Genomic DNA, 25,790 nt, shown 5'->3' with positions numbered 1-25,790 from the left:
TTTTGTGTTTTGCTAAATTAATTAATAGAACTAGAAAATATACCACATCTCTGTTACTGATTTATTAGTTACTACTAAATTACCTGCACAGGAGTTAGGAAGTTTGTAGTTGTGTAGTCTTGGAGGATGTCTCTGTGACTGTAGAGCACAAGATATATTTAAGCTGAATAACTGAGATCTGCAAAACCAAAAAAATGATAACTTAAAATTTTCTTCAGTAACAGCATTTTTATTAAAATGAGGTGCTGTACTGTGGTGTATATATAGCGGTGTTTTTAGCAACAAAAGTAGGGAACAAACTATATAACTTGTTTTCAGTTTATAGAAATTTATATCTTTCAAAATCAGATTATCAGTATATTTAAAGCTTACTTCATGATTGCTGTAAAATGTTTTATTAGCTGCTTATTCAGTTATAGTTTTGAATTATTTCTTTGCTAACATGGTTAGACAAGCTTAATGTTTAAGTTACTTCCTTCCTTCCTTCTTTCCCCACAATCAAGGATGTTAGATTTGAAGAGGTCTTTTTCTGATCTGTTAGAATAAATGAAGTGTCAAATTAAAATGGTAATTTGCACAAATTTGTTAAACATCTAGATTAATGTAGTGGAATTATTTTGAATGATATTTTCAATGCAGATGACTAACATAACTAAAAAAGGAAAAATCCTATTTCACTGAGTAAACTGTTAAAGACCTACAACATAGGAAGTCTGTGTCAATATTAACAATACTCATATAACTGTGTTGTTATTCTCTGTAAAAGACATGAAGCCTAAATAACTACTAAGGGCAAAATGTATTAAGAAATTATTACTATCAAATAAGGCTGTTTTAACGGGGATTTACTGTATTTTTAGGCGAGTGGCAGAACTTTTTATGTTTGATTTTGAGATCAGTGGCATTCATTTGGATGAAGAAAAGGTAATTTTTGGCTACAATATATGAACAGAAATTTGCCTGACTACCAGAGACCAGATAGTGAAACGTGTGGAACATGCATCACGTGACTCTGAGCCAGTTTGTCCTCCAAGATTCCCATTGTCCTCTGTGGAATTTTGTTTTCTCAGAAGTGATTAGTTTTGTCTATTTTAAATCACTTCTAAAGTGTGTTTTTTAATGTTGTTTTAGATATTAGTTGGCTGTTCTTCCCAGTTTAGTCCTCATCATTCCTTTGTCTGTTCTGAAGAGTTACAAGCAAGACCTGGGATCCTGCTTGCTTTGATTGGTGTCTGCATCAGATATTTAAAAAAGCTGCTTAGCTGTCTGAACAACCTATTTATAGAGGGGGAAAAGCAGTACCCCATGCACTGTGATGACAGATTAATCAAGTAGAGTTTTAAAAGGGATCAGGTTTGTGTCCAGGCTCTCCTTGGTCCTCACATAACCAGAAGTTGTAAATCTTGTTCAAAATTGAATGTCTGGGCATGGTCTGATTACCTCTCTTGGAGCTTTTACATGCTTTTGCAGTAGTTAGTGGTGGATTTGCCAAAATGGTCAGCTTTCACCATGCGTTGTGGTACGGATGCTCTGTTGCATGTCTGTTCATAGCTCATGTCCCTGTATAAAGTTAATACCTTGTTTATTTGAGTCATCCCCTCAAAAAAGATCTGTACAAAGGCTCTTTTACCAGATTGATGTGGTAAAGTTACTCTGAAGATCATGGTTGTGATGGTGTTTTGTGACCTGGAAAATGCTTCTAGAATATATTTTTGCAATTACTTTGTACAAAGAATAAGTCTGAAACTTGGACTTTGGGTTTTATTTCTGATTTGATTATTGGTTCTATGGTGCTTCATCCCCTTTCAGTTACAATTTCACTTGCCCCTTATTTTTGCACATTTTCCTCTTCCTCCCCTGCCTATTCCACTTTTCTTCTATTGCTTGCTGCTCAGTGTTTCTTTTCAATTCTCATTTCAGACTTTAGAAATCCTTCACTATCTTAATTTGAAATTTACTTCTGCTACAAAGAATTTCTGCTTTTTAAAATAAAACTCAAAAGATCTGTTTTAAAGGGTAAGGATGGAATGGGAGGACAGAAATCTTCAGGTTTTGTCATTCTTTGGACTTTACAAGTATGTTGTATGTGTACTGTCAGCCTTTCCTTTTGAGCTATGAACCCACAGGCAATAGAGAGCATACTCTAAAAAGATGAGAGTTCACTGAAGCAAATCTTACAGTAATGTTAAATGTGTGAAATACTGTAATGATGGTGTTAAAACCCTAAATCACAAACTCCTCAGGAAAAGTTGAAATACCATAAATGCTTTACGGTCTTCAGAAAACAGTGCAGTACAAACAGTAACAAAAGAACTGTAATTCTATATCTATTTGGGGATGCCAGTAGGATTTATCCATCTCGATGATGCTTCTTTTTTTCTCCTCTCTGTTTTACATAGCAATCATATTAGGCAAAGTTTTATAAATGTTTTGCAAGCAGCTAACATAGCTTATGTAAATTCTACTTAAACTCCACTGTACATTTTCTTACTGCAAAAACATAGGCATTTTCTTTCAAATTTCAATCCTGTATGAAATTATAGATTCGTATGAGCATCTGATCTTGTTGGCTTCAGCCCTACATTAGATTTTGTTGATGCTCTAGGTCTAATCTTAAATGTTGTATTTTCTGCTTCATGTGGAAAAGTCCTTTAAGGTTTTAGAAACTTTGAGTTCTGCTTGTACTATGTCTGAAGATATTATGTATTTTGTACTTTATTTTTCATACAGCGTAAAAAGGCAGTCAACCTCAACGTCAGAATATTGGATTTATGTAATGAATTTCTGACAGGAACTCACCTTCCCAACAAGATTGACAAACATATTTTGCCAGAACATATTCGGTATAATTTTACAGCCGAAGGCAATTACTTACAAGTTGCTGGTCTGCATGCTGATTGTCCCGATGATCTGGTGAGTATTCCCTGAGTTTGCTTTGGCATACTATATAACAAAAGTGCATATCAGTTGTTTCACTTGTTATCGAGGCAAATGCATGTGGTTTATGATGTTATGACTAACAAGGAAGAACTCTTTTAGAACATGATGATCAATGGCAGCCTTGGCTGTAGCAGCTATGACATAATGGAGGTGAATATCCTGAATGGATTGAGGGAGAAGAGGGGCAGAATACAGACCCTGGATTTCAGGCAAGCAGACTTCAGCTTATTCAGAAAACTGGGAGGTGGGACCCCATGGGATGCAGCTCTGAAGGGTAAAGTTGCTCAAGAACACTGGCAGTTCTTTAAAGATAGCATCCTCCAGGCGCACAAGGATACTAAGATACTCAGTATAAGTGCATCCTGATCCTTAGAAAGCCAAGCAGGATGTATCAGGAGCCAGGCTTGGCAAGCAGGGAACTCGTGACAAAGCTTCATCTCCAAAAGGTAGCAGACATGAGGTGGAAGCAGGTACAAGATACAAGGGAAGAATTTAGAAATACTGCCTGTACATGTAGCGATGATGTCAGGAAGGCCAAAGCTCAGCTGCAGTTGCTGAAACTTGCAAGGGACATCAAAGTCAACAAGAAGAGCAACTAATGCTGCATTAGTACTAAAAGGCTGGACAAGGAAAAGATGGGCTCAGTTCTGAGTAAGGTGGGTGACTTAGTGGCAGCAGACACAGGTAAGGCTGAGATGCTGATCGCTTTCTTTGCCTCAGTGGTCACCAGCGAATTCTCCTAGCCCACTGTGCTTAGTGAAAGGATTCAAAGATAAAAACAACCAGCAGTAGATGAGGATCCATTTTGGGATTACTTGAGAGAATTCAACTTGTACACGTCATTGGGACCACATGGGCTGCATCCAAGGATCCAGAGAGAACTGGCTATTGTCCTTGAAAGGCTTGCTGCCTTTTGTAGGCGGTGAGGATCAGGGAAGAACCCCAATGACTGGTAGAAATAATATGTTCCATGCACCTTCAGAAAGGCCAAAAAAACCCCCAAACTGGGGAACTACAAGTGACTTGGCTTCGCTTTGATCCCTAGGAAAGTTATGGAGCAATCCAAGTTAGGAGATTACAATCTGGATTGGTGGACAACCAGATAGGTAAAAAAACCCCCTCATTTCATGATCTGACTCAAAGAGCAGTGATTGAAGGGGTGTACTCTACTGGAAGGCTGGTAATGTAAGAAGTGTTGCAGAGGTCTGTCCTGGGACCTCTCCTGTTTAACATCTTTATCAGTGACCTAGAGGAAGTGACGGAGTGCTTGCCTGCCGGATTTGCAGGTGATAGGAAATTAGGAGGAACAATTGATATGCTGAAGAGCAGGACTGACATTAAGAGTAGCCTAGACACTGAGGGAATGGTCCAATGGGAACCTTATGTAGTTAAAGAAGGACAAATGCGAAGTCCTGCACCTGGAAAGGGAGAATTCCTGGCAATAGTACAGGCTGGGACTACCTGGCTGGGTCTGATCTGCGGAAGAGGCCCAGAGGATTGGTGAGCCACAAGCTGAGCATGAGCCAGCAGTGACCCTGGCAGCAAAGGTGGCCAACAGCATCCTGGACTGCATGAACAGGGGCAGAGCCAGAGACTGAAGGATGCAATTATAGCCCTTTACTCATCACTCTTTAGGAGTGACTTCAATGGAGGCCACCAAGATGGCCAGGAAGTGGAGTGCTGGCACTGTGAGGAGAGGCTGAAGAATCTGGGCTTGTTCACCCTGTAGCAGAGGTGGCTTTGGGGGGACCCTGACCACAGCCTGGCAGTACCTACGAGGACATCATGGAGTAGACAGAGCCAGGCTCTTCAGACTGGTGCGTGACAGGAGGTCAAGCGGCAACAGGCACAAGTTGAAGTGAGAAATGCCAGTCGGAGAAGTTTTTCCTGATGACGATACCCAAGCCATGAAACGGAGAGGTCATGCTGTCTCTCCCTTCTGTGCAGGGTTTCAGGACCTGACTGGAAAAAGCTCTGTGCAACTTGGTCTTACCTCATAGCTGCCCCTGCTTTGTGCAGGAGGTTGGACTAGAGACCTCCTGAGGTCCCATCCAACTTGAATTATCCTGAGAAATCTTATTTTAATTCTGGCTAATGATGCTTTTCTAAAAAGAATTCATTTAGAGTTTGTTTATATATTGAAAATTACTTTAGACTCTTTGAAATGTGACAGTGGTTCCTTAGTCTTTTAGATATGGATCTAGGATCAGGAGTGTCTTACAACACTCAAGTGTTCTGTTTTCACTTACTATATAAATAATTGAGGTGACTTTGAAATCTGGTTTGTCACAAAAAAGAGAAAAGCTTACTGTGGTAGAACCCAAGCTGTAATGTTTATTTTCTGTAAGAAATTAAAAATTAATTAAATTATGGCACTGATAGAATGTAAATAAAGGAATAATACTCGTTGCATGTCATCTTTAAACTCTTGTCCTGAAAATAGTATGATCTGTAGGATTGCTACTGAAGCTCTGAGTAATATATCAATTCAAGAATGCAGTCCTTTGAGCCAGATCTTTGGAGAGGCTCTTTGGAAATCATACAATTTAGGTTGCAAGGGACCTCTGGAGCTTGGCAGTTTGAGTCTGATCCTGTTCAGAGCAGGACCAAGTTAGATAGGTTTCTCAGTGACATGTCCAGTTCAGTTTTGAACGCTTTCCAAGGATGGAGATTCCATTACTTCTCTGGGCAGCCTGTTTGACCACCCTCACAATTTTTTTTCTTTTATTTTTTTCTTGATATCAGATTGGAATTTTTCATCTTCCAGCTTGTGTCCATTACATCTCCTCCTCTTGCTCTGCACCTCCAAGAACAGTCTGGCGGCATGTTCTCTGCACCTTACTGCTAAGTAGATAAAGCTTAAGATCTCATTTGAGCATTTTCTTCTTTAGGCTGGACAAACCCAGCTCTCTCAGCCTCCATTCTGTGTCATGTGCTCCAGCCCCCAAATATCTTGGTGGCCCTACGCTGGACCCACTCGACTATGTCAGTGTCTGTCTTGTGCTGTGGAACCCAAATCTGGACGTTGTACTCCAAATGTAGTCTGGGCAGTACCAAGTAGAGGGAAGCAATCACGTCTGTGGAGCAGGTGGCTGTACTCTTCCTAATAGAGCTCAGTATGCTGTTGGCCTTTGCTGCAAAGACACACTGCTGAGGTGTGTTCAAGGAAGGGGAATAATCTCGCTTACTTTATTTGCTTTTTTAAAAATATGAAAGCCTGGTGGAACAGAACAGGTAGGAAATGACTTGTGAATTATTATAGTCACATTTTGTATAAACCCAGGACCACCATTCTTGTTGAATATATTATCCAAGAGAGAAGCTTATTTCAAATGAAGACGAGCATAAGTTGTTGCTGGATTTCTTAAGCCTATTCCATATGTACAAAATAATTATCTTCAATTGGTTTGTGAAACCCAGAAAGCATTTTACCAAATTTCCTGAGGCTTGAGGTGATTTTTTTTTTCCTGAGACTTATGAAAAAATCCAAACAAACCAGAAATAGGAGAAAGACTGATTGTCTGTGGGCAGATGGGCAGACTAATAGCTTGCTACTTCAAAAGAAATAAGGCTTTTCTCTTCCTCTTTTTTTCTCTACCCTGACCCTGCCTCTGCTTCTTATCAGATCCTTCCGTAAGCCAGCTTAACTGACATGCAGAGAAAAATTTGGCTTTCTTTTGGGTTTATTTTCAGAAGTTTTAGTGAGTTAAGACAGCCCACAGAGTGGTCTGAGAAGCACAGATGTTGGCAGAAGGAGCGAGGCAATGAGCAGAGAGGGGACTGTTGACAGAAGTAGAGAACAGGACCCTTTTTGGCAGTCTTGATCTGTTAGGTTGTCTCATTGCATTTCCTCATTCCATCTTTAATGGATAAGACAGCCATAATTGTCAGACAGTCGTAATTACTGTTGTTAAAAGACTTTAGACATTTTCCCAACAATATCAGTGAAATACAGCTGTAATGCCAGATCTTCAATTGCATCACTTGTTTCCCTTAAAAATTGCACTGTAGTAATTTTTTTTTTTTTATTTTATTAGGTGCGAGAAGCTGCTTACAAGATTTTTCTTTACCCAAATGCTGAGCAGTTGAGCCGTTTAGAAGAATTGCTTGCTAGCCGAAACAGTCTGGCACAGTTGGTTGGGTATGAGACGTTTGCCCACAGAGCTCTTCAGGGAACAATGGCCAGAAATCCAGGTATAAGGCATGTGTGGAAGGACGTGCTGAGAAATCAAATGTACTATGTTAGATATGAGGTCAAAAGTTGTTAGTTGCTTTTGCTAAGTTTACACATAGTTTTTCCAGTGAAGTATCTTATTGCAGTTACACTTTGCTGTATGCAATACTCATGCTTTCTATAAATGGCAATACTCACTGAGTAGGAACTAGTGTTTTTGTTCAGAATCAATGCTCACTCCTAAGATTATGAAGTTGCCATTATTCCAACATGTAACAAAGTTAAGTGTGGTACTAAATTCTCTTGAAATGATGGTACAGTAGTCAACAGAGTAGTTTGTTGTTCTAAAAAGAACTTTGCTGTTCTAAGGGAGCTTGTTTTGTTTGGAATGTTTTGATGTAAGCTTAACAGTCTTTAAGGGAAGAAAAAGCTTTTTAAATTTTTTTTTTCTGTTTCCCCCCCTGTTTTACTTCTAGAGACAGTGAGACAGTTTTTGGATCTGCTTTCTGACCAGTTGTCTAAAAGGTCTGTCTTTTTCACTAAGTTATTTTACTAACCATACTCCTTATTTCAAGAATAGAGGGACTTGTGCACTAGTAAGTCAGTTCAGTGCTGCTTATTATATGCTCTGGTGAAACAAAAAGCAAGACTTTCTCGGAGTTTTGAGGGGAGCTATTGGCTTAGAGTAAATTCTGTGTCTTATGATCAGAGAACACCCAGGACTGAATGCAATAGGTGATGTGCCAAGAAATACAGGCAACAGCAAACAAACAAGATGACCAAGTTTAAGCATTGAAGAACATCTCTCCTGGTCTTCTCCCCATACGCGCAACTCCATACATATTGCATCTATAAGCAAATTCCCCTGTTTGTCCTTCTTGCCTCCCTTAGTTCCACACAACGCAAAACAGTTTCATCACTGTGTATGAATGGGGTGTATTGTAAGAAGGAGAATGCTTTGGAGGTGTACAACCAGAGTAAGAGGGACTTGATTGGAAGGAACCTGAATAACAGAAGCAGAATGGAAAAGTTCTTTTACCGTAGTATATGGGCCTGCCGTTTTATAGAGTACTATCAATCTCTGAAGTTGGGCATTTTCTTAGGACAGAGTATTATTGTGTGCTGTATTCCATTGCTCAAAAATCTTTCATTAGCACTTTCCTCATAAAAATATTTTTCAGAACTCAAAAAGATTTTGAAATGATGACAAAGATGAAAATGAAGCTCAGCCCCCAGAATTCAGTAAGTTTTCATGTGTGGTTTTCCATTTTGTTTCTTTTTAAAAATATACTATAAGCTAACTTTGTTCTATGAGAAAAATTACTCTAATTTAGTGTACAACATGTAGTATAATGAGAAACTTTCTGTCTTCTGGCTTCAAATGCTTTTTGACTGCTTAGCTGCTATTTGTATTAAACCCAAGCATTAAGTGCAAGATAGCTGTTGGTTTATACAAAATGATACTGAGATAATCAAAACAAAGTGGTGAAAGTGAATATTACTTTGTTTTTAATTGACTCATTTGAAAAATAAAGGCTGTACTTTAGGTTAGATGCATGTCCAGTTTGCATACTGTATTGTATGTATCCTAATTCTGTACATAACTAGGTTTATCTTTTTCTTTGAATTGAGCATATTTCTTGAAAGCTGGTATGAAGTCCCATTATATATTTGAATAAGAAGTAGTATCTTGAAGCAAATGTTAAAAAAAGGTTTCAAGTTATGATATATGATGCTATTTCTGATTATATTTTTAGCACTGAATGTTTCCCATTATGTTTTAAAGTTCTGTGACTTGTCGAAATTGCAAAAATATTCAAAGGAAACAAAACTTTTCCTTTGGGTTCACTTCTTGTCCATTATTGTAATTATAAGCTGGAATTCTCTTTCAGAAGCTGATGCCGTGGGATCACCCTTACTACAGTGGTGTCCTTCGTGCTGAGAGGTAAGCTCCTTATGTTCATGATTGTAATGCAAATGAGTGTCTTTATTTCATTCCTTGCAATAAGGATAAAGAAAGTCTGCAATGTAAACAGGATTTCCTTCTTTGAAGATGTACTTCAATATGAAAAAATAGAGTATCTGGTGGGGCAGTTGTTTATAACATTTCTTAGTTACTGCTGGAATGCCTGTAGAAGTTTTTGGCTCCTCCGTTGTTTCATGGGGAAATATTGGCCCTCTTTGAAGATATAAGAGGATGAAACGGTTTCAGAACACCTACAAAATCCTTGTTCTTGTTTTGCTTTTAGCTCTTAGCTGAGCTGCAGTAATGTTTAAAAATAAATTTTGATCACTGAATATAATCCAACTCCTCTTCATATTTTAACTGTGTTGTACTTCTTGCTGAACATGCAACTATCATCCCCTTCTACAGACTTGAAATAGCAACTTCTTGAGTAGTTCTTCACTGTTTATGGGTAGAATTCATTCTCATCTCTCCTGCAAAGACTGGGAAATAAATCCTCTACACAGACTTAAATAGTGCACGAGACCTTTGCACATAACAAGATGCCAGCTCTGAAAGATGTGAGCCCTGCGTGTTGCCTTTATTAGATCAGCAGTGGTGACCTTTTAGGTTTGTGTTGGAAAAGATAATTTAAAGTTGTGCTTCTCTCACAAGAGGGGGAGGAAAAATTTTCCTTCACTGCGGATTTGTAGGTTTTTGGTTTTTAAACAAACTTAGACTGGATGTATCTGATTAAAGTAGTAGTTAACTCTGGATCAGAAAGCTACGGTAGTATAGACACGGCATGGAAGGATTGCTTGCAGTTGGCCTGGCTGTTCTGCTGCTTTCTTACACTTTGTTACTGTGGCAGTAGTTTTATGAGCACCAGCTCTAATATTGGCCTTGTCTTAAGCCACTGCATGCTCAAATGGGAACTGAGCTATGTATGTACAGCAATGTTTGTGTCCTGGGTGCACAGAACTTGCTGTGCAGGGGAGGGAGAAGGATGTCCAGCTGCTGGGTCTGCTCCTGGTAGCTGATGCTGGAGCATGCAGCACTCCACGGTGTATGTGTGGATTGCTTGTTTGTGGCATGGCCTAGGAATGGCTGCTTTTGTTTTAACCTGGACAGGTAGCAGACACGCTTCTGTGAAAGCGGGAGCAAAGTCGTTGTTATACTGGAATAGAGTCAAGGTCCATCTTGCTCCAAATCCCATCTTAGCAGTGGTCAACAGCAGTCTGTGGAAGAGCACTGTCATACTCGTTCAAGATGCTATCTTGCAGCTTACAGATCTCCTTTACCTTGCCTGTATAGTGTCTTAAAAACAGCAAGAATTACATTCTGATACATAGTGCTTAACATTAGTCAAATGCTGCTGAAATTTATTGTCTATGTATCCTATTTATTTTCTACATTTCCCATAGTGTCTGCTTTCTGTGTTTTCAGAATTAGTGTGTCCCGCGTTAGAGGACTAGGTGTAGAAGGCTCTGTGTTTCTTTCTCCTCCTGGAGCAGTGTCTTCTGATACTGTCTTATTGTCCTTCTCAGATCATCTCATGAAGCTAACCATATTGTAATTGAGTTGCTGATGATCGTGAATAGATTATTCTGCTCATTTTGGCATTAGGAAGAAAAATATTTCCTTTCCCTGTGGGGCTTTGTAAAAGACCCAATAAAGTCACTTTATGTTAAGAATTGCATGGTAGCTTTATGAAGGGAGAGCTGCAGGTAAAACAGACCAAGACATTGGCAATGTATCTTTGCTATTTTTTATTTATTCAGGCACCAAGTCTGGCAGCTGGATCAGTGTGAAGAATCTCCTGAACCTATGTAGGGCCTCCCTGATTACAATGCAGGATCGGGGCCCAACCTTTTTCTCCCTCCAGGTTGGGCAGGAGGGTTTTTTTTTTTCTGGCATGTATACAAGCATCTACAAGACAGGGATGGAAAAGTAGTTTTCCTCTCTATCGTATTTTGCTAGAAACCAAGAGCTTAGGTCTTTCACTGTCCTGTTTTCTGTATAGTGGTCTGTCTGTGGGAAAGGTTTTTGATCTGGCAGTGACTTAACAATGCTTTACATTCATTCTGCCCATATCATAAGTACTGAACAGGGTACTGGACGCTGGGTAATCAGCCCTGGAAAGTAAAACTCATTTCTCTACTGCATAATACCAGTGGCTGTGCTTTATGACTGAAACTAGGCAGGAGTCAGAGAGTATTCATATGACAACCAGAGGACAGGAATATACCTTGTCATGTTTGTGCCCTAAACATGTTCTGTTTGCCACTTGTTATCTATGTAAATGTAAGTCCACTATTCTTTATCTTGTATTTGTACTTTCCTCTGTTTGACCTCATCCTTTCTTGAATGCCCCTTGGATGCTATGGTATGTTCAGTTCAACACTTTTGTAACTGGAAGATGAGAACCATATCTATCACAAAATTTCATACTGGCAGGAGTTTGACTTTTGGCTATTTGTTGTTACTCTCTGAGCCAATTATCTTGTAGTATTAAATTATGTCTGAAGGAAGCGATGTTTTCCTTGGTTTTGGTTTGTTGTTTTTTTTTTTTTTTTAAATTATATCATGTTTCATTTTATTTATTTATAAGAGAAATAAATTATTTAATTTAATTTTTACTTATTGTATCCTATTTTATTCTGCGTTTTTGCATCATGGAATGCCAAAATATATTTTCAAACAAGATATATTTACCTGTCATGCATTTCTCCCATTCTTAGTATTCTTTGTTTAGTAGATTAATTATTTTGTTCTTCAAGGGTTTCTCTTTTTTGGAAGAAGTTTACTTTTAGCTTTGTCTTTTACAGAAGTGCCATGGTCATATTTGTAGTAGTGCTGTGTGCAGAGCATGGCTTACATATTTTTGTCTATCATGTTTTGGGACTCAGTTTGTGCCATGGATTTCTTTATTGTTAGGAATTTTTTTTTCTGCTTAGTAAAATGTTTTTGTTGATAGGGAAGCAAATGTATGTTTTTGGATATTTCTTTTGGACTATTATTGTCACTGTGGCTCCAGCTGATGTACAGAACCATAATTTCCTAGATATTGTCAGGTACATAAGATGCAGATTACCTTTACAAACCTAGGTGTAAAGAAAGAGACTACAGGGGTTTAGTTCTTGATTAAGTAACTTAACAAGATCTAGTATGTTGCACATGCACCACTAAGGGGTGCAAGAAATATTAGATTGGACAGTGTCTCTGTTGAAAAAGTTTTACTATTTGCTATTTTGGTCTATATGGCCATATTTGCAAACAGAGATGTTGTGAGCAAGCGTTAGAAAATGTGATCCTAACGTGATATTTTAGTTCCTCTTTAGTTCTCCAGATTTTGACCAGCTACATCAATTTGTCACAAATGACACTGAAACTCATGACATATTTTTACTATGTCTGTTTTATATCTGTATGTTGTATACTTTAAATGTATTTATAAGTTTTAAATTCTAAGTATATGTTTATTTTATATTAGAGCAGGATTAAGGGAACAAATCCTTTGTTAGATTCCTCGTAATTAGTTTTAAGAGCTGGCTATTTACTTCTGAAGAATCTAGGATATTCACATGTGTTTGGACTATTGAATTTTAATGACATTTGCTGTCATATCAGGTTGCCTTTATTTTTCACTCTGCTTCTACAGTTGTTACTGACTATTTCTGCTGTTTTGTAAGTTGAACAGCAGGAGGAGCTCCAGACTTAAGTCACAAAGTATGTTTTTCTTTCTGTAAACTTAGTTTAGCCACAATAATTTTGTTTCTGTCAGCTTTCACCAAATCTTTTCCCTGGAAACTTGATCCTACTTCAAAAGTGTAAGTCTCATTGATGGTAACGGGACAGCTTACTTCAATTTTTTTTTTTTTTTTTTTTTTTTTTTTTTTTTTTTTTTTTTTTAATTTTGTTAAGTAGCCTCTTTGGCTTTAAACCCACACTTATGACAGTGTAATGTTTTTGTAGCTATAGTTTAAGTGGCAGAGAAAATAGATGTCAGTATAAATGTACATTTAAGAGAAACCGGAGACAAAAGTCTGAAATTCATGGCAGTAGTATCTTAAAAGAAGATAGAGTAATTAGGGGAACCTCAAGAATTTTGGCAGGCTAAGGGTAATAAAACAGTGAATGCTACAACATGCTTCAGCCTCTAACAAGTAAGAAGATGTTTAATATGTATATTTAAAAATAATCCTGTTGAGCTTTAGTGCAGGCAAGTACCATAGTACTAATTAAATCCCATTACTTCTCAGTAAGTGCAGCTGCACTTACAAATAATTCTCAAGGCCCTGATCTTGCAAAGATGTATTAGCCTTGCTGACTTCTTCCGGGTCATAAAAAACCCAAAACACTGGAAGAGACCTTTTGAGGTCAACTATTTGCCTTGAATGTGGGATTGACTGTGCTTAAGCCAATTCTGATGGAGGAACAGAACTTTTCTTTAGAACTGTCAGTGATGAGCTTAGTGTATTTGGTGTTGACTCGCTTTTCCCTAACCTTCGGTGCTTACCAGGCTGGGCTGACTTCGCTGGCTATAATTCACTGTTGGGATTTTTGCCAAAGTGTCACAGATTTTATTCATCTTGCAACCGGGTTGTGCTTGCAGGATATTGCGCTCTGTTCTTGTCCATCTTTTTGGCACTGCAGAAGTAAATAAGACTGGCCTTGGAGATGAACAAGTCAATGCCAAAATAAGCCAGTTTCCTGCTGTGTAGGAAAGAGAAGTCACCACAGCAACTGCAGGAATTTTGGATCTTGGGGTGACCAGCTGAGCAGAAATTACGAATAACGCATCTCCTTTCTTATTGGGACTCTACATAGGCTGCCAGCTTCAGGGGAGAGTAGGCAGCACTTTTGTTTTTTCAGAGAGGTAGCTTCAATACCAAGGTACCTAAACATGACTGGATGTTTCTCAAGTTGCTAAAAGCCGCAGCTAATGTTGAGGTTTGCAAGTTACTTTTAAACAAACTTGTTTATGGCTGCTTTTTGTTAAATTACTTTTAGTTTTATGAAAGAGTGGAACACCACATGGAAAAATAGCACAGACCCTTTGTGGAATATGTGAGAAAACTGTCACTCTGTTCAAATTGAAAGCTGAAGTGGAAAAATAATGCAAAATTTAAAAAGAACCAGGAAATCTTTCAACTAAAGTGCTCACAGAGAAGGAAAACTTTCTTTAACTATCTGTTTATAAGCAAGGGAAGGCATGCCTTCTGTTAAATCAACTAATGCAGGTGCAAAAAGTCCATTTAACTTACGAGTCACTAAGCTAGTGGACTAAACTTTTTGGATGAAAACCTGAAAGCTATTGAAAAGGCTTGCTGTGAAGCAGAATTCAAGTTTCAATAATTATTTCTTTATTCAAAACACTGTGGAAGGACAAAGAAATTGTTTTTGATTTGAAATCAAAGTCAAATCTAAAAGTTGCATACAGTGTTGATACCAGACCAATACTCTGAATTACCCTCTGACCTCCTCCAAAATATTCTGTGAAGTACAATTAGCAGAAGGAAAAAAGGAATGTGAGATACAGGTGCTAGTTTATGGTTGATGAGAGTACAAAGGCTTTGTATTATTATTATCATTATTATTATTGAGAAATCCAGAGTCTTCTATAAATCATGGTTAAGAGTCTCCCTTCAGGTGAAGAATTAAATTTCATAGTCTGGCATGTAATGAAAATTGGAAGGGGTTTTCCTTGTCTTGATCTCTTTAAGTTAATCTGAGGGGTTCATCTCACTTTCATCTTCCACTAACAAGATTTTTTCAGGTTTCTTTGAAAGTTTTGACAGAATCTGTTTTATTAGAGATAGTTAACTTAGTGTTCTATATTTTTGTGGATGTCAACAGGATAATAATTTTTCTCAAAAAAAAAAAAAAAAGTCAGGCTATATCAGGGACTACATTTAATAGTCACCGATAAGAATTCTTGCCAAGCACCTAATTTGCAGTTGTTAAGAGTCCGAATGTTCATGTTCTGAAGAACAGTGATCTTTACTCAAATATCCCTAATATCCAAGTTTATAAAAAGCATTCTTAATAGAACAGATGAAAGCCATGCTACACAAAACGGTCTTAGTTTCCTTCCAAATATACAGCTTAAATGAAAGCGATTTTAGAAGTCTGCATTTTATTTAGACTCAATGAAGTCATACAAGCTTAGAAATAATTATTTATAATCACATACTACATCTTTGTTCTTCACGGGGACACAGCCTTTTTTGTTTGAAGCCTGCTGTTCTTGAAGAATAACCAAACCTCATTGTGTCATTTAACTTCTTTTTAAAATTGTTTTTTAAATCGGTTTGGCTCCGTTACTTCTTTTAAAAATAGTGCTGGACTACATACTGTAAAAGTAAGGTGTCTGGATTCTTTAACGTAGTTTATCCTTTAATATAAAGCAGGAATTTACATCAAAGAAACTACTGTTTTCTTTGATATTTCTACTTTCTTTAGGAGGGTACTGAGATTTCTCTTTGTAAAGTTTCTAAGCTTACATTCTGACTTCTGTCATAAGTACATAAGAAAATTTTCATTCTTTCCTGGGCTTTGTTATAAATACAAATGCTTCGGTGTTTGTAATCAGATGTTCAGAGTGAATTAAGTTATTGGAATATGTTTTAAGGCAAAATGAAAGCAGAGCAAACTTCTTTTGTTCATTTTTGTGCTTCTCAGTCTTTCACAGTTTTGGATATTTAAGCATATGGGTTATGCAATTCAACAGGAACAACGAAATAATTTAAGGTTCGTTATTACAATAAAAGGGACTACTTTTAATTCTTGATCTTTTTTTTTTTAAAGTCAAAGAAGCTAACTGAACGTTTGGCACAGAGAAAAATATTCTTTTCCACTGTAGATGAGTTTGTGTATATATTTGTTGATGCTGTTTCTGATTTGTTCGGAGTGAGATATATGTAGTGGTGTCCTTTATTTTTTTACATAAATGCAATATGATATTTCTTACATCTAAACTAAAAGCTTTTTTTTTTTTGTTTTATAATATCTAGTCATGTAAAATGCCTTCTTGATTTCAGGAAGTCATCTTTTAGGTTAATAATTGTGTTTTCTGTTGTCTATGTCTGTAACGGATAGAAATTTTGGTATTTCCTCTTCCTGCTCTTCCAGAAGTGCATTCACAGCCTTTAAGTTTCACATAAGGGCTTAAGAAAATGTACGTGCTCAAGTTCAAGGATAGTTGGGAAAACTTTCTGTAGCACTGCAAGTATCCAAAATCAATCCATACCTGTTTTTCTTCTAGGGTATCTGAGGTCAAAAAGGTTCTATGGTAAGAAATCTTTTTGACTGCAGTATGTAGTTCTCTGCAAAGTTCTGTTGTGATTCATCAGACCACCTTCTATCTCTTTTGCCTGCATTTTCAAAGGCATCTTCTCATAGAAAAGGCTGTCCTGTTCATCCTCTTGGGATTCAGGTATAAAACATGCCGTCCGGTCAGGGAAGCCCAAGTTCCAGAGAGGAGCAAGAGCTCATAGCTGAGATTAAGACTTCTGCTAGTTAGCTCTTGCTGGTACCTTGCTAAGCCTGGGAGTGGCATTGTATTTGTGTCTGCCTTTTTCTGGTGACATAGGCACCCTGGCTGCCTATTTGAAGCACTCTGAATCCCCTTGCTGGGGCCCAGAACTCACATTTTAAGTGAAAGGGTATCCAGAGAGGATGTTTGATTCTTGCCCTGGCTTGCTTAGCTGACCTGAATCCTTCTTCTTCCTTAGGAAGTGCTGTAACCATGTTTCCGTGTATTTGCCAGCTTTGGAGACAGCAGTACAGTGTTCTGCTAGGGACATTAGTATGCCATGTGCATCATCCTCCCCACTGAATTCTGCCTGTCTGCTCAGCTGGTGCACCAAGCAAGCTGCAAATTACAGCATACAAGAAAGCCTGTCTTCAGGCACTTCTCTGCAGTTGTTGTCGCCAAATGGAGCTCCATTTGGTTTCCAGTGCAGATTTTAGCTGCCTATCTCCAGAACATTAACATTTCTTGCTAGTAGCAGTAACCCTTAGCAGAAATTTTACCGGTAGCAGAATGCGTTAGCATAGTTCAGTATGGGTCGTAATAACTTCCTTTCTGATTCCTTTTCCCAAAAATACTTGAATGCATTTCCTGTTGGAGATAAAAATTGTAACTTGGCTGAACAAATCTAGAAGCAGCTTGGCAAAGAGTGACTAGAAAGAGTGTGCTTATATTAAAGCAGCTGCTTCTTGCAGTTTTATCTGAATTTTTTACTGTTTGTTTTGAATAGAAGGAACAAAGCTAGATAACTGTCCAAGCCCACAGTTGATAACAGCTTGAAAATCATGCATAAAGTGATTCTTAGAATGGCTGCTACTTTAACCTGTAGTATAATAAAAATAATTATATGCACAGTAGGGTCAGCAACAGTTATTAACATGTAGATTATGAAGATTGCTTTGCTCTGACCAGTGAGCAGTTCAGGGGCAGGCTAAGCTGTAGTACTTTGGAAACTTGGCTAGTTTTATAGAGTCAGTCACTATCAGTTAATTCATTAACTAAAGTTTTTGTCCTTTCATTCTATCAATAGAGAAGTAATGTGCAATGGAATGCCTTGTTTTGCTAGGGTTTTGTTGGGAGCCTTTTGTGTGCATTTTCAAATACACTTGGTTTCACATTTGAAAAAAATGATCAAAGAAACACCATACACCTGGGATAGAAGTTGGTGAACTTTGAGTTTCCCCTTTAGCTTCAGGAGAAATTAATTTTACATTTTGGATCAGCCCTCAGAAAGGCTCTGCATCCTACACAGACAATCTCTATCTTTGTTACAGGACAGTTTAAAGCGCTAAAGGAGCGTATTGATAGAAGTCTTCATCTTGGAATTTTATGTGGTGTTTTAGATAATCTGGCCCAGGTCAGAGAGTGTTTTGAAGATACAACCCGAGACCCTTGAACAGCATTAGAAATTTCATTCAGAGGGCTGAGAGAAGAGAAGTTTGGCTTGCTGTCACAACTGCAGTCCCCATTGCTGCCAAGGAGTTGTGCTATAGTGGTTTAGATTAGCATGAATTTGGACACTGGAATACTGTGGCTGGAAAATGTTTTGTTCTTGCAGTTTCACTAAGGTGATGAAGCTGTGAATAACTGAGGTTGGGTAATCATTTGCTAGCAAACATGCTTTTTTCCTGTCATCTGGAAACAATCAAGTTGCTAATGGCTGCTACTGTTTGAGTGCCTGGAATCTTCAATAAGGGAACATGTAGTTTGTCTGTAAACTCTTCCAAATACTTTTCCACCCACACCCTCCAGCCAGACTTCGTTTTACAGATCTAGGAGATATTGTAGGATTTCCTGTTCTGCTCATTGAGTATTCTTTTTCTGGGAAAGATTCAAGTCTTTTAAATTAATTTCTTCCCTTTTCCCCATTGTCCTCTAATCTTACCTAGAGTTACACCTTTCATTCTGCAGTAAGTAGCATTAAATCTTGAGGGTGGCGGCTCAGAACAGAGTCAGGCATATGGTTGCTCTTGCTGCTGAAAGATCATCTATTAATAATAATTCCAGGAACTGAGTTTTTCGTTATAGGACATCAGCTTCAGATAGCTGAGGTTTTGGCTAATTTCTATTCCTAAATCAGCCGAAAGAGAAACTTTTCCTGGAATCAGTGCAAGTTTGGGGTTAGGCTTTCTTCAATGATATTTGCTCTTGATTTGTGGAAAGAGTTCATGTGTGAGGTAGGACCAAATTCAAAAAGTTGTGAATTAAATCTGTGTTTTGGTGTCTGGAATGATTACTGCTTAGTGGGTATAGACTGGTGTTAGAGAAAGATTTTGAAGATGTAGTATCCACTTTCTGGAGCAGTAGCTGTTTTTCAGTATCTAATACTCCTTTTGAAGTGTGTTACTGATTATTATAATTTGATTATGAAAATTGCATTATATTATCATATTTTAACTTCCTATGACTTTGCAGTGGCTAGCAAACAAACTATGGATGCCAGATAATTTAAGGTGTAACAATCACCACCGACTGCTATCAGGTTTGTCCAAAAGTAATTTAAATATCAGTCTTGTGTCATAAGTCACTAGTGCTATTTGAGAATTTTTCAGTGTCTTTGTCTTTGATGTTGGTACACTGGTGTAGTAGGCAAGACAGAAATGGAGAAATAAGTGAGACCAGGACTAGAAATGGTGGTGTTTGGGGTTTTTTTTTGTGTGTTCTATATAAAAAATGTTGTTTTTCAAAACTTTTTTTAGTTTTCTGTTGGCAAGAGGAGTATTAGCACACATCTTCCATTAAATGTGGGAGAGGTTTGATCCCGACAATGTTCTACCAGAAGTGACTGACTTTAACTTTGTGTAGTTATTATTAAAGTTGTTGTTTAATCAGGACCTCAATGTACTCAAAATGTCAGATTGTGACATCTTCAAACATTAGCTGGGGTAGGGGACTAGTTCCCCTGGGGAGTGTGCCTTAAGCCAGCATAGTCTGTTACTGCTGTTTTCATGTGTGAGTGGATAAGTATTGTGCTTTTCCAAAAAAAAAAACAACCAAAGCCTTATTTCCCCCCCCCCCCCCCCCCCCGTTTGGATAGTGACAATGTATTACAAAATACCTATCAGAAAACCTTCTCCCCATCCTGTTCATCATGGGGTAGGTCCATGGGGACAATGCACATGTTCAAGGAGTGCTGAGAATGAGGAAGAAATAGGCACTTATCTTCTCCCTGTAATAGGTTAATGTCAGCTCCTCTTTCCATGAGGAAACATCACAGCTTTCTCCTGCTACTATGTATCTGCATTTTTGACAGAAACAAAATGAAATAAAGTAGTTTCAGAGTTCTTGCCCTCTGCCCCCAGCAAACACGTTAATCCAGTACTTAACTGAGTGTGGTAATCTTTTGCAGTTGGCATGAAACATTTTCCTCCTCTGATAAAGCTGGAATCTATCTCGTACTGCAGCTGTGTGGTCTTAGTCCTAGGTTCCATATGACCTCTTCACAGAACACAGAATGGTTGAGGTTGGAAGGGACCTCTGGAGGTCATCTGGTCCAACACTGAGCTCAAGCAGGGACATCTAGAGCTGCTTGCCCAGGACCACATCCAGATGGCTTTTAAGCACCTCCAAGGATGAAGACTCCACCACCTCCCTGGGCAAACTGTGCCAGCGCTCGGTCACCCTCACAGGGAAAAAGTGTTCCCTGGTGTTCAGAGGGAACCTCCTGTGTTTCAGTGTGTGCCCGTTGCCTCTGGTCCTGTCACTGGGCACCGCTGAGGAGAGCCCGGCTCTGTCCTCTTTGCACCCTCCCTTCAGGTATTTATACTCATTAATAAGCTCCTCCTGAGCCTTCTCTTCTCTAGGCTGAACAGTCCCAGCTCTCTCAGCCTTTCATCATAGGAGAGATGCTCCAGTCCCTTCATCATCTTAGTGGGCCTTTGTTGGACTCTCTCCAGTGTGTCCACGTCTCTCTTGTACTGAGGAGCCCAGTGCTGGAGACGGCACTCCAGGTGTGGCCTCACCAGTGCTGAGCAGAGGTGAAGGATCACCTCCCTTGGCCTGCTGGCAATACTTTGCCTCACGCAGCCCAGGATGCCATTCACCTTCTTTGCGGCAAGGGCCCGTTGCTGGCTCATGTTCAGCTTGTGTCCACCAGGACCCCCAGGTCCTTTTCTGCCAAGCTGCTTTCTTGCTGGCTGGCCCCCAGCATATACTGGTGCCTGGGGTTGTTCCTCCCCAGGTGCAGGACTTTGCAGTTCTTGAACTTCATGAGGTTCCTGTCAGTCCATTTCTCTAGCCTGTCAAGGTCCCTCTGGATGGCAGCAGGTCCCCACTGGCTTATCAGCCACTCCTCCCAGTTTGGTGTCAGCAAATGTGCTGAGGGTACACTGGCCATCATCCGGGTCATTAATGAAGATGTTAAACAGGACTGGACCCAGTATTGACCCCTGGGGTACACCACTAGTCACTGGCCTCCAAATAACTCTGCTCCACTGATCAACTCCCTCTGAGCCCATCCATTCAGCCAGTTTTCAGTCCACCTCCATGTCTGCTTATCCAGCCTATATATCAACAGCTTCTCCGTGAGGATCTTACGGAGACAGTGTCAAAGGCCCTACTGAAGTCCGGGTAGATAAAGTGCACTGCTCTCCCCTTGTCCACCAGGCCAGTTGTTTCACCATAGAAGTTTATTAAGTCGGTCAAGCATGACTTGCCCTTGGTGAATCCATGCTGGCTGCTCCTGATGACTTTCTTGTCTTTCATGTGCTTGGAAATGGTCTCCAGGATCAGCTGGTCCATCAGAAAAAACTTCTATTCTTCAGAAAATTTTGAGCAGTCTGGTCTCTTGATATCACACTTCTCTTGATTTTTCTTGCTTGCTGTGTTAATCATAGAATCATTTAGGTTGGAAAAGACCTTCAAGGTCATCGAGTCCAACCATCATCCATGCCCACTAAAGCATGTTATGGAGTACCTCATCTACGTGCTTTTTGAAATGTGGCATAATTTCATGAAGTGTTTTCAAGGGTGCTGTTCTTGACTTTCTTTTCATTCTCATATCCTCTTTTCCTTCAGCTGAACTCAATTGTAGGAGTTATATGTTTTAATTTCCTGCAACTGTGAAAATCTGATGGTTTGCTATAACTGTGAGCTGTTGGTGGAGTTGAATTTTGATTTACTGAAGTGTGTGTTTGTGGTATTATATCATATGGGTTCTTTCTTGAAATATCTCATACAATCAACTCTCTTCTCCCCGTTGACAGGGAGGAAATGGCAGGGAAACCCTGGATGATATTGGATGTCGCGGGAGGAGGATGTGAATGTACTCGGTGGGCTTTGCACATGGTCAGCGTAGCTCTGGCAGGGCTGATTGAAATGAGCTCTGCAAAAAGCCCTGCAAAGAGCCCTTGTGCAACCTCTGTGTGAAACCACTTTAGTGTGTCTGTATTATTCCCCTGGTTCTGAGGTAGTAAGGTAGCTGGGCCTTGTGCTCCACCTGGATTAACAAACCTTTCTGGAACCTAAACCAAGGTACAGTAAATTTGAATGGCTCTGCAGAAACTAGTGTCGGACAAGCAGGATTGGGGCTGAGCCAGAACTAATAAATGCTGCTCATCTGAATTGGCTCTGAGGAGATTGAGCTCTAGGTTACTACTCAACTCAAGGCTGAATTAGGACTAGAAGTGGTGTAGAACTTTGTCTTTTTTTTCCATGTAATTTTTTAGCTATACAAGAAGAGTATCATTACCTACTATTTCATTCTTAATTCATTTTGAAATAAATGTTGTAATTATTTTAAAAATAAGGATAATCATGTTTTGCAGCTTGGAGGGGTGTACGCGGAGAAATCATGCTTCACATTATAGTAAACTTGTATTGAGACAGTACTTTTGTAGTGAACTTTTCATTTATAGTCAGTCCTTAGTTAAAGAAGCAATTGTTTGAATTACAAATGGAAAACTCAATTTAGTATTCATAGTAGTGTGTAGGATGATGGTATAAGATTTTAAAGTGATGTGACAAAAAACAGTCCTAAATTATTATTGAGGTTGTTAGGACTTGCTGCTAAAAGGTGTTATTTCTCCTTTTAATAAAGGATCATTTTAACAGGTCTTGTAGTCTGTATGTAGGGAAAGCTTCAGAGCAGAATCAGGAGGACTGAAGCAATTAGTGGTGGGTTTAAGTTTTCATGGTAACAATTTGAGCAGAAGGTGATCACAGGGTGATACTATAAAAATTTGGAGACATCTGAGATTTACCTACTACAGCTTTCCAAAGTGTGCAAATGTTGAGGGAGCTGCAGTTCTTGGGAATTACTGACTTAAAAATCTGAGGATATTCAACACATCCACTGTAATTCTGTACTTCTGGGGGGCTCCAGGTGTAAAACAGTGTCTTTTGTACTCCAGATTTCTGTGGCTTATTACATGGAAATTAACTCATCTCTTCTGCTTTCTTTTAGAGACTTGCTTCCAATGTTTTTATCTAACTTGATCTGAAGTGATTTATGTCGTGCTTATTTTTGTTCTTTCATGTAAAGGCTTTTTGAGTAAGAAGGAGAATGTGTATTGCAGCATGCAGAGTGTGAATTTAAGTGTTGCTACGCATCTTGAAGAAGTTATGTCAGTATGGTAGAGGCAAAATCTGCTTTATTTTCTATGTTATACTATAATTAAAATTAGAATGGAATACATCGGTTTTAGCTTCTTACATTTGTAGTGTGAAAATAAGCAAAATCCTGTAACTGAGCATATGTGTATTTTTGACATGTTCCTATGGTATTTGCAAAATGCTACTGGAGTATGTGATAAAGGTAATATAAAGGATACTAGAAAAATAAACAAAATACATTGACATATTCAAGAATGAGTGCCGTGGCTTAGAGAAGTAACTGCCCAGCTGTGCATCACCATCCAGCGAGACTGAGTAGTGAATTGTAGCTGTAGTTGTAAGCAGCATATTGGCAAATGCAGTATTCCCAGTGGAGTTCCCTTTTTTTTTTTTTTGTGTGTGTGTGTGTGTGAGTGGGAAGGAAGAAAGGGTGGGTAAGTGGATAGGGGCTAGCTGACTCTTTCACAGCTGGTCTCTAACTAAGCCTTTTGATCATAGGCCTTAACATAGCATGGCTCTCATCTTTGGTGTTCAGCTATTGTAGTGTAGCTGATGGGTGTTTAAATTTCAGTGACTAGCTACCATGTCATTAAGAAGCAAAAGCACAAGAGCATGAAAGAAGAAAGAAGATAGAAGGGAGAGATTGTGATGCTCTAGAGTTAAACAGTCTTTACTCTGAGACCACAGAAAATGGTATAGATAACTTAACCCTTGGACTTTGTACGTGAAATGAAGGAGCAAGAACATTTTTGCCATTTGGGGTGCACACACAACCATAAGCAGATTCCAGTTCTGATTTTGGTGTCATCTCCAAAGAGTTGTGTGGCCCTGAGCAGCTTTTGGAAGGTATAAGTTTGCAAAGCATTTGTTTGCTTGATACACTTGTAGTTTGTTTGCTTTTTAGGGTCAGAGTCTCAGGAATTTTGAGCCCAAGTATAGGCTGCATGCCTCTCTGAACTACTTTTATAATTGCTTTTTGTTCATTCTCAGTTTATGTGTGTCCGTGCAGATGCATGCTGTCTTCCTCCCCACATGTGTCTTCTGTGCTACAGTGTCTTGAACATGATTGTTTGATATTAGGCTCGGGAAGCTTGGCCGTGTTTGAACTCCATGTCACATACTAAAATCTTTATGTGGCTCAAAGTTGTAAGATACTTTCCACATAGTTCAGAGCTTGAGGTGTGATTCATACATGGGAGGTGATTGTGTCTTCTTGGGTGTTTCTATCGCTCCAGCAAAAGGCAAGAGTGCAGAGTCAGCAGTGCTTACTGGTTGGTTTCCTGCCCTAGCTGAGGATTTGGCTTACACCACAGCCAAAGCTGGCTCCGTTTTCTGATCGGTCACACCGTGCAGCTTTGGCATGGGAATGGCACTTGAGTGCCAGTGGCCTCTTGTGGATCAAAAGCCACAGCCTGGCCACTCATGGTGTTGCTACAGTCTGTTTGAGCTACATGTTCGCCACATCTCTGAAAATCATAGTCAACATCTGCTGAATTTGGTATCCAAATTCGAATATAAGAAAAATTGAGTTACTGTGAAGCACTGTGCCATAACTAGTCTGTGACTTGGTTTCACTATTTGAAAAATAAAGCCAAACATGCTCAATAATCACCTTGAGGCTTATCTGGTGTACTTTGCCACATCCTCTGCCTTGGAGGTGAAGGCTGTAGTTTATGTAGCTCAACTAACTGACTGGTTTGGGATTCTTGTATTTCCTTAGGTACAACATTGATCCTGGCTTGTACTGTCCATTTTTCTCACTTGGGGCATGCATGGAAGGTTTGAACTCTTTGTTCAGTCAGCTCCTGGGAATCTCCCTTTATGCTGAACAGACACAGAGAGGAGAGGTTTGGTCTGAAGATGTTCGAAAATTGGTAAGTGTTCTTGTTCCCAGCATCTGAAACGACAAAGGGAAGTTAGACCAGATGGTGTGTTCCTCTGAGCCATGAATTGGATTTTGTTTTTAAATTACTTGGGTACCTATCAAAAGCGCACACTAGTTGTCTAATTCTAGTTGAATTTAGACCTCAAGGGCTTTATACTCTCTCTAAGTGCCTTTTGTATGCTTGGTATTTTATGAGCTTTATAGTATGTCTCTGTGTGAAGGGTGCCTGAATCAGAAGCAGTTTCTCTGTTCGGAGATTATTGTTGTACCTTTCAAGCCGTACTTCTGAATGGGCTCTGCTAGTTTTTTTTTGTTTGGATTTGTAGACGACTGTAGATGACTAGAATGCTGTAGGTGCATATTCTAGCAGTCATGTGTCTTTGCCTCATTTTTTTATTCTGTATGTCATCTTTACTTTGAGATTGGTTTTTATGTCTTTATTTTTGTGCCCTCTTTGTAGGGGAGGGTGGAAATAAAAACTTGGGCAATAATTTACTCATCAGGTTCCTGGGTTCCTCTGTTGTCTTCCCTCCATGTATTCACTGCCAGATCTTCTTCACTGCTCTTCCACCTCCAGCAAGAGCTGCTGTTCTTTATATCCTGTGGGTCAATTTATAATTACTCCTTACTCTTTCTATTTTTATTTCCATTGTAAATCAGCTTCTGTTACCACTGACTTCTCAGAAGTCATTTAGGGGCTACAGACAGTGTTACTTTTAATACTAATCTGTGACTAAATTATTTTTGAGTGAAATGCAGA

At 39.0% G+C, this 25,790-nt stretch overlaps 1 protein-coding gene across 1 annotated transcript in view; it reads left to right on the top strand.

Moving 5' to 3' along the window:
* The window catches only part of MIPEP (mitochondrial intermediate peptidase), a 79,183-nt gene that overhangs the window by 8,663 nt on the left and 44,730 nt on the right, over positions 1 to 25,790 (top strand). The window contains exons 6-12 of the mRNA XM_010572798.1: positions 861 to 924; positions 2,731 to 2,913; positions 6,978 to 7,134; positions 7,591 to 7,639; positions 8,296 to 8,356; positions 9,007 to 9,059; positions 24,866 to 25,019. Of these exons, the coding sequence (XP_010571100.1) occupies positions 861 to 924; positions 2,731 to 2,913; positions 6,978 to 7,134; positions 7,591 to 7,639; positions 8,296 to 8,356; positions 9,007 to 9,059; positions 24,866 to 25,019 (721 nt within the window). The remainder of the gene's footprint in view (positions 1 to 860; positions 925 to 2,730; positions 2,914 to 6,977; positions 7,135 to 7,590; positions 7,640 to 8,295; positions 8,357 to 9,006; positions 9,060 to 24,865; positions 25,020 to 25,790) is intronic.

The sequence above is a fragment of the Haliaeetus leucocephalus genome, unplaced genomic scaffold, assembly GCF_000737465.1.
Source record: "Haliaeetus leucocephalus isolate CR32 unplaced genomic scaffold, Haliaeetus_leucocephalus-4.0 Scaffold351, whole genome shotgun sequence".
In the NCBI taxonomy this organism is placed as follows: Eukaryota; Metazoa; Chordata; class Aves; order Accipitriformes; family Accipitridae; genus Haliaeetus; species Haliaeetus leucocephalus.
Note: the sequence above shows the minus strand (reverse complement) of the source record. Positions and strands in the feature narration are given on the sequence as shown.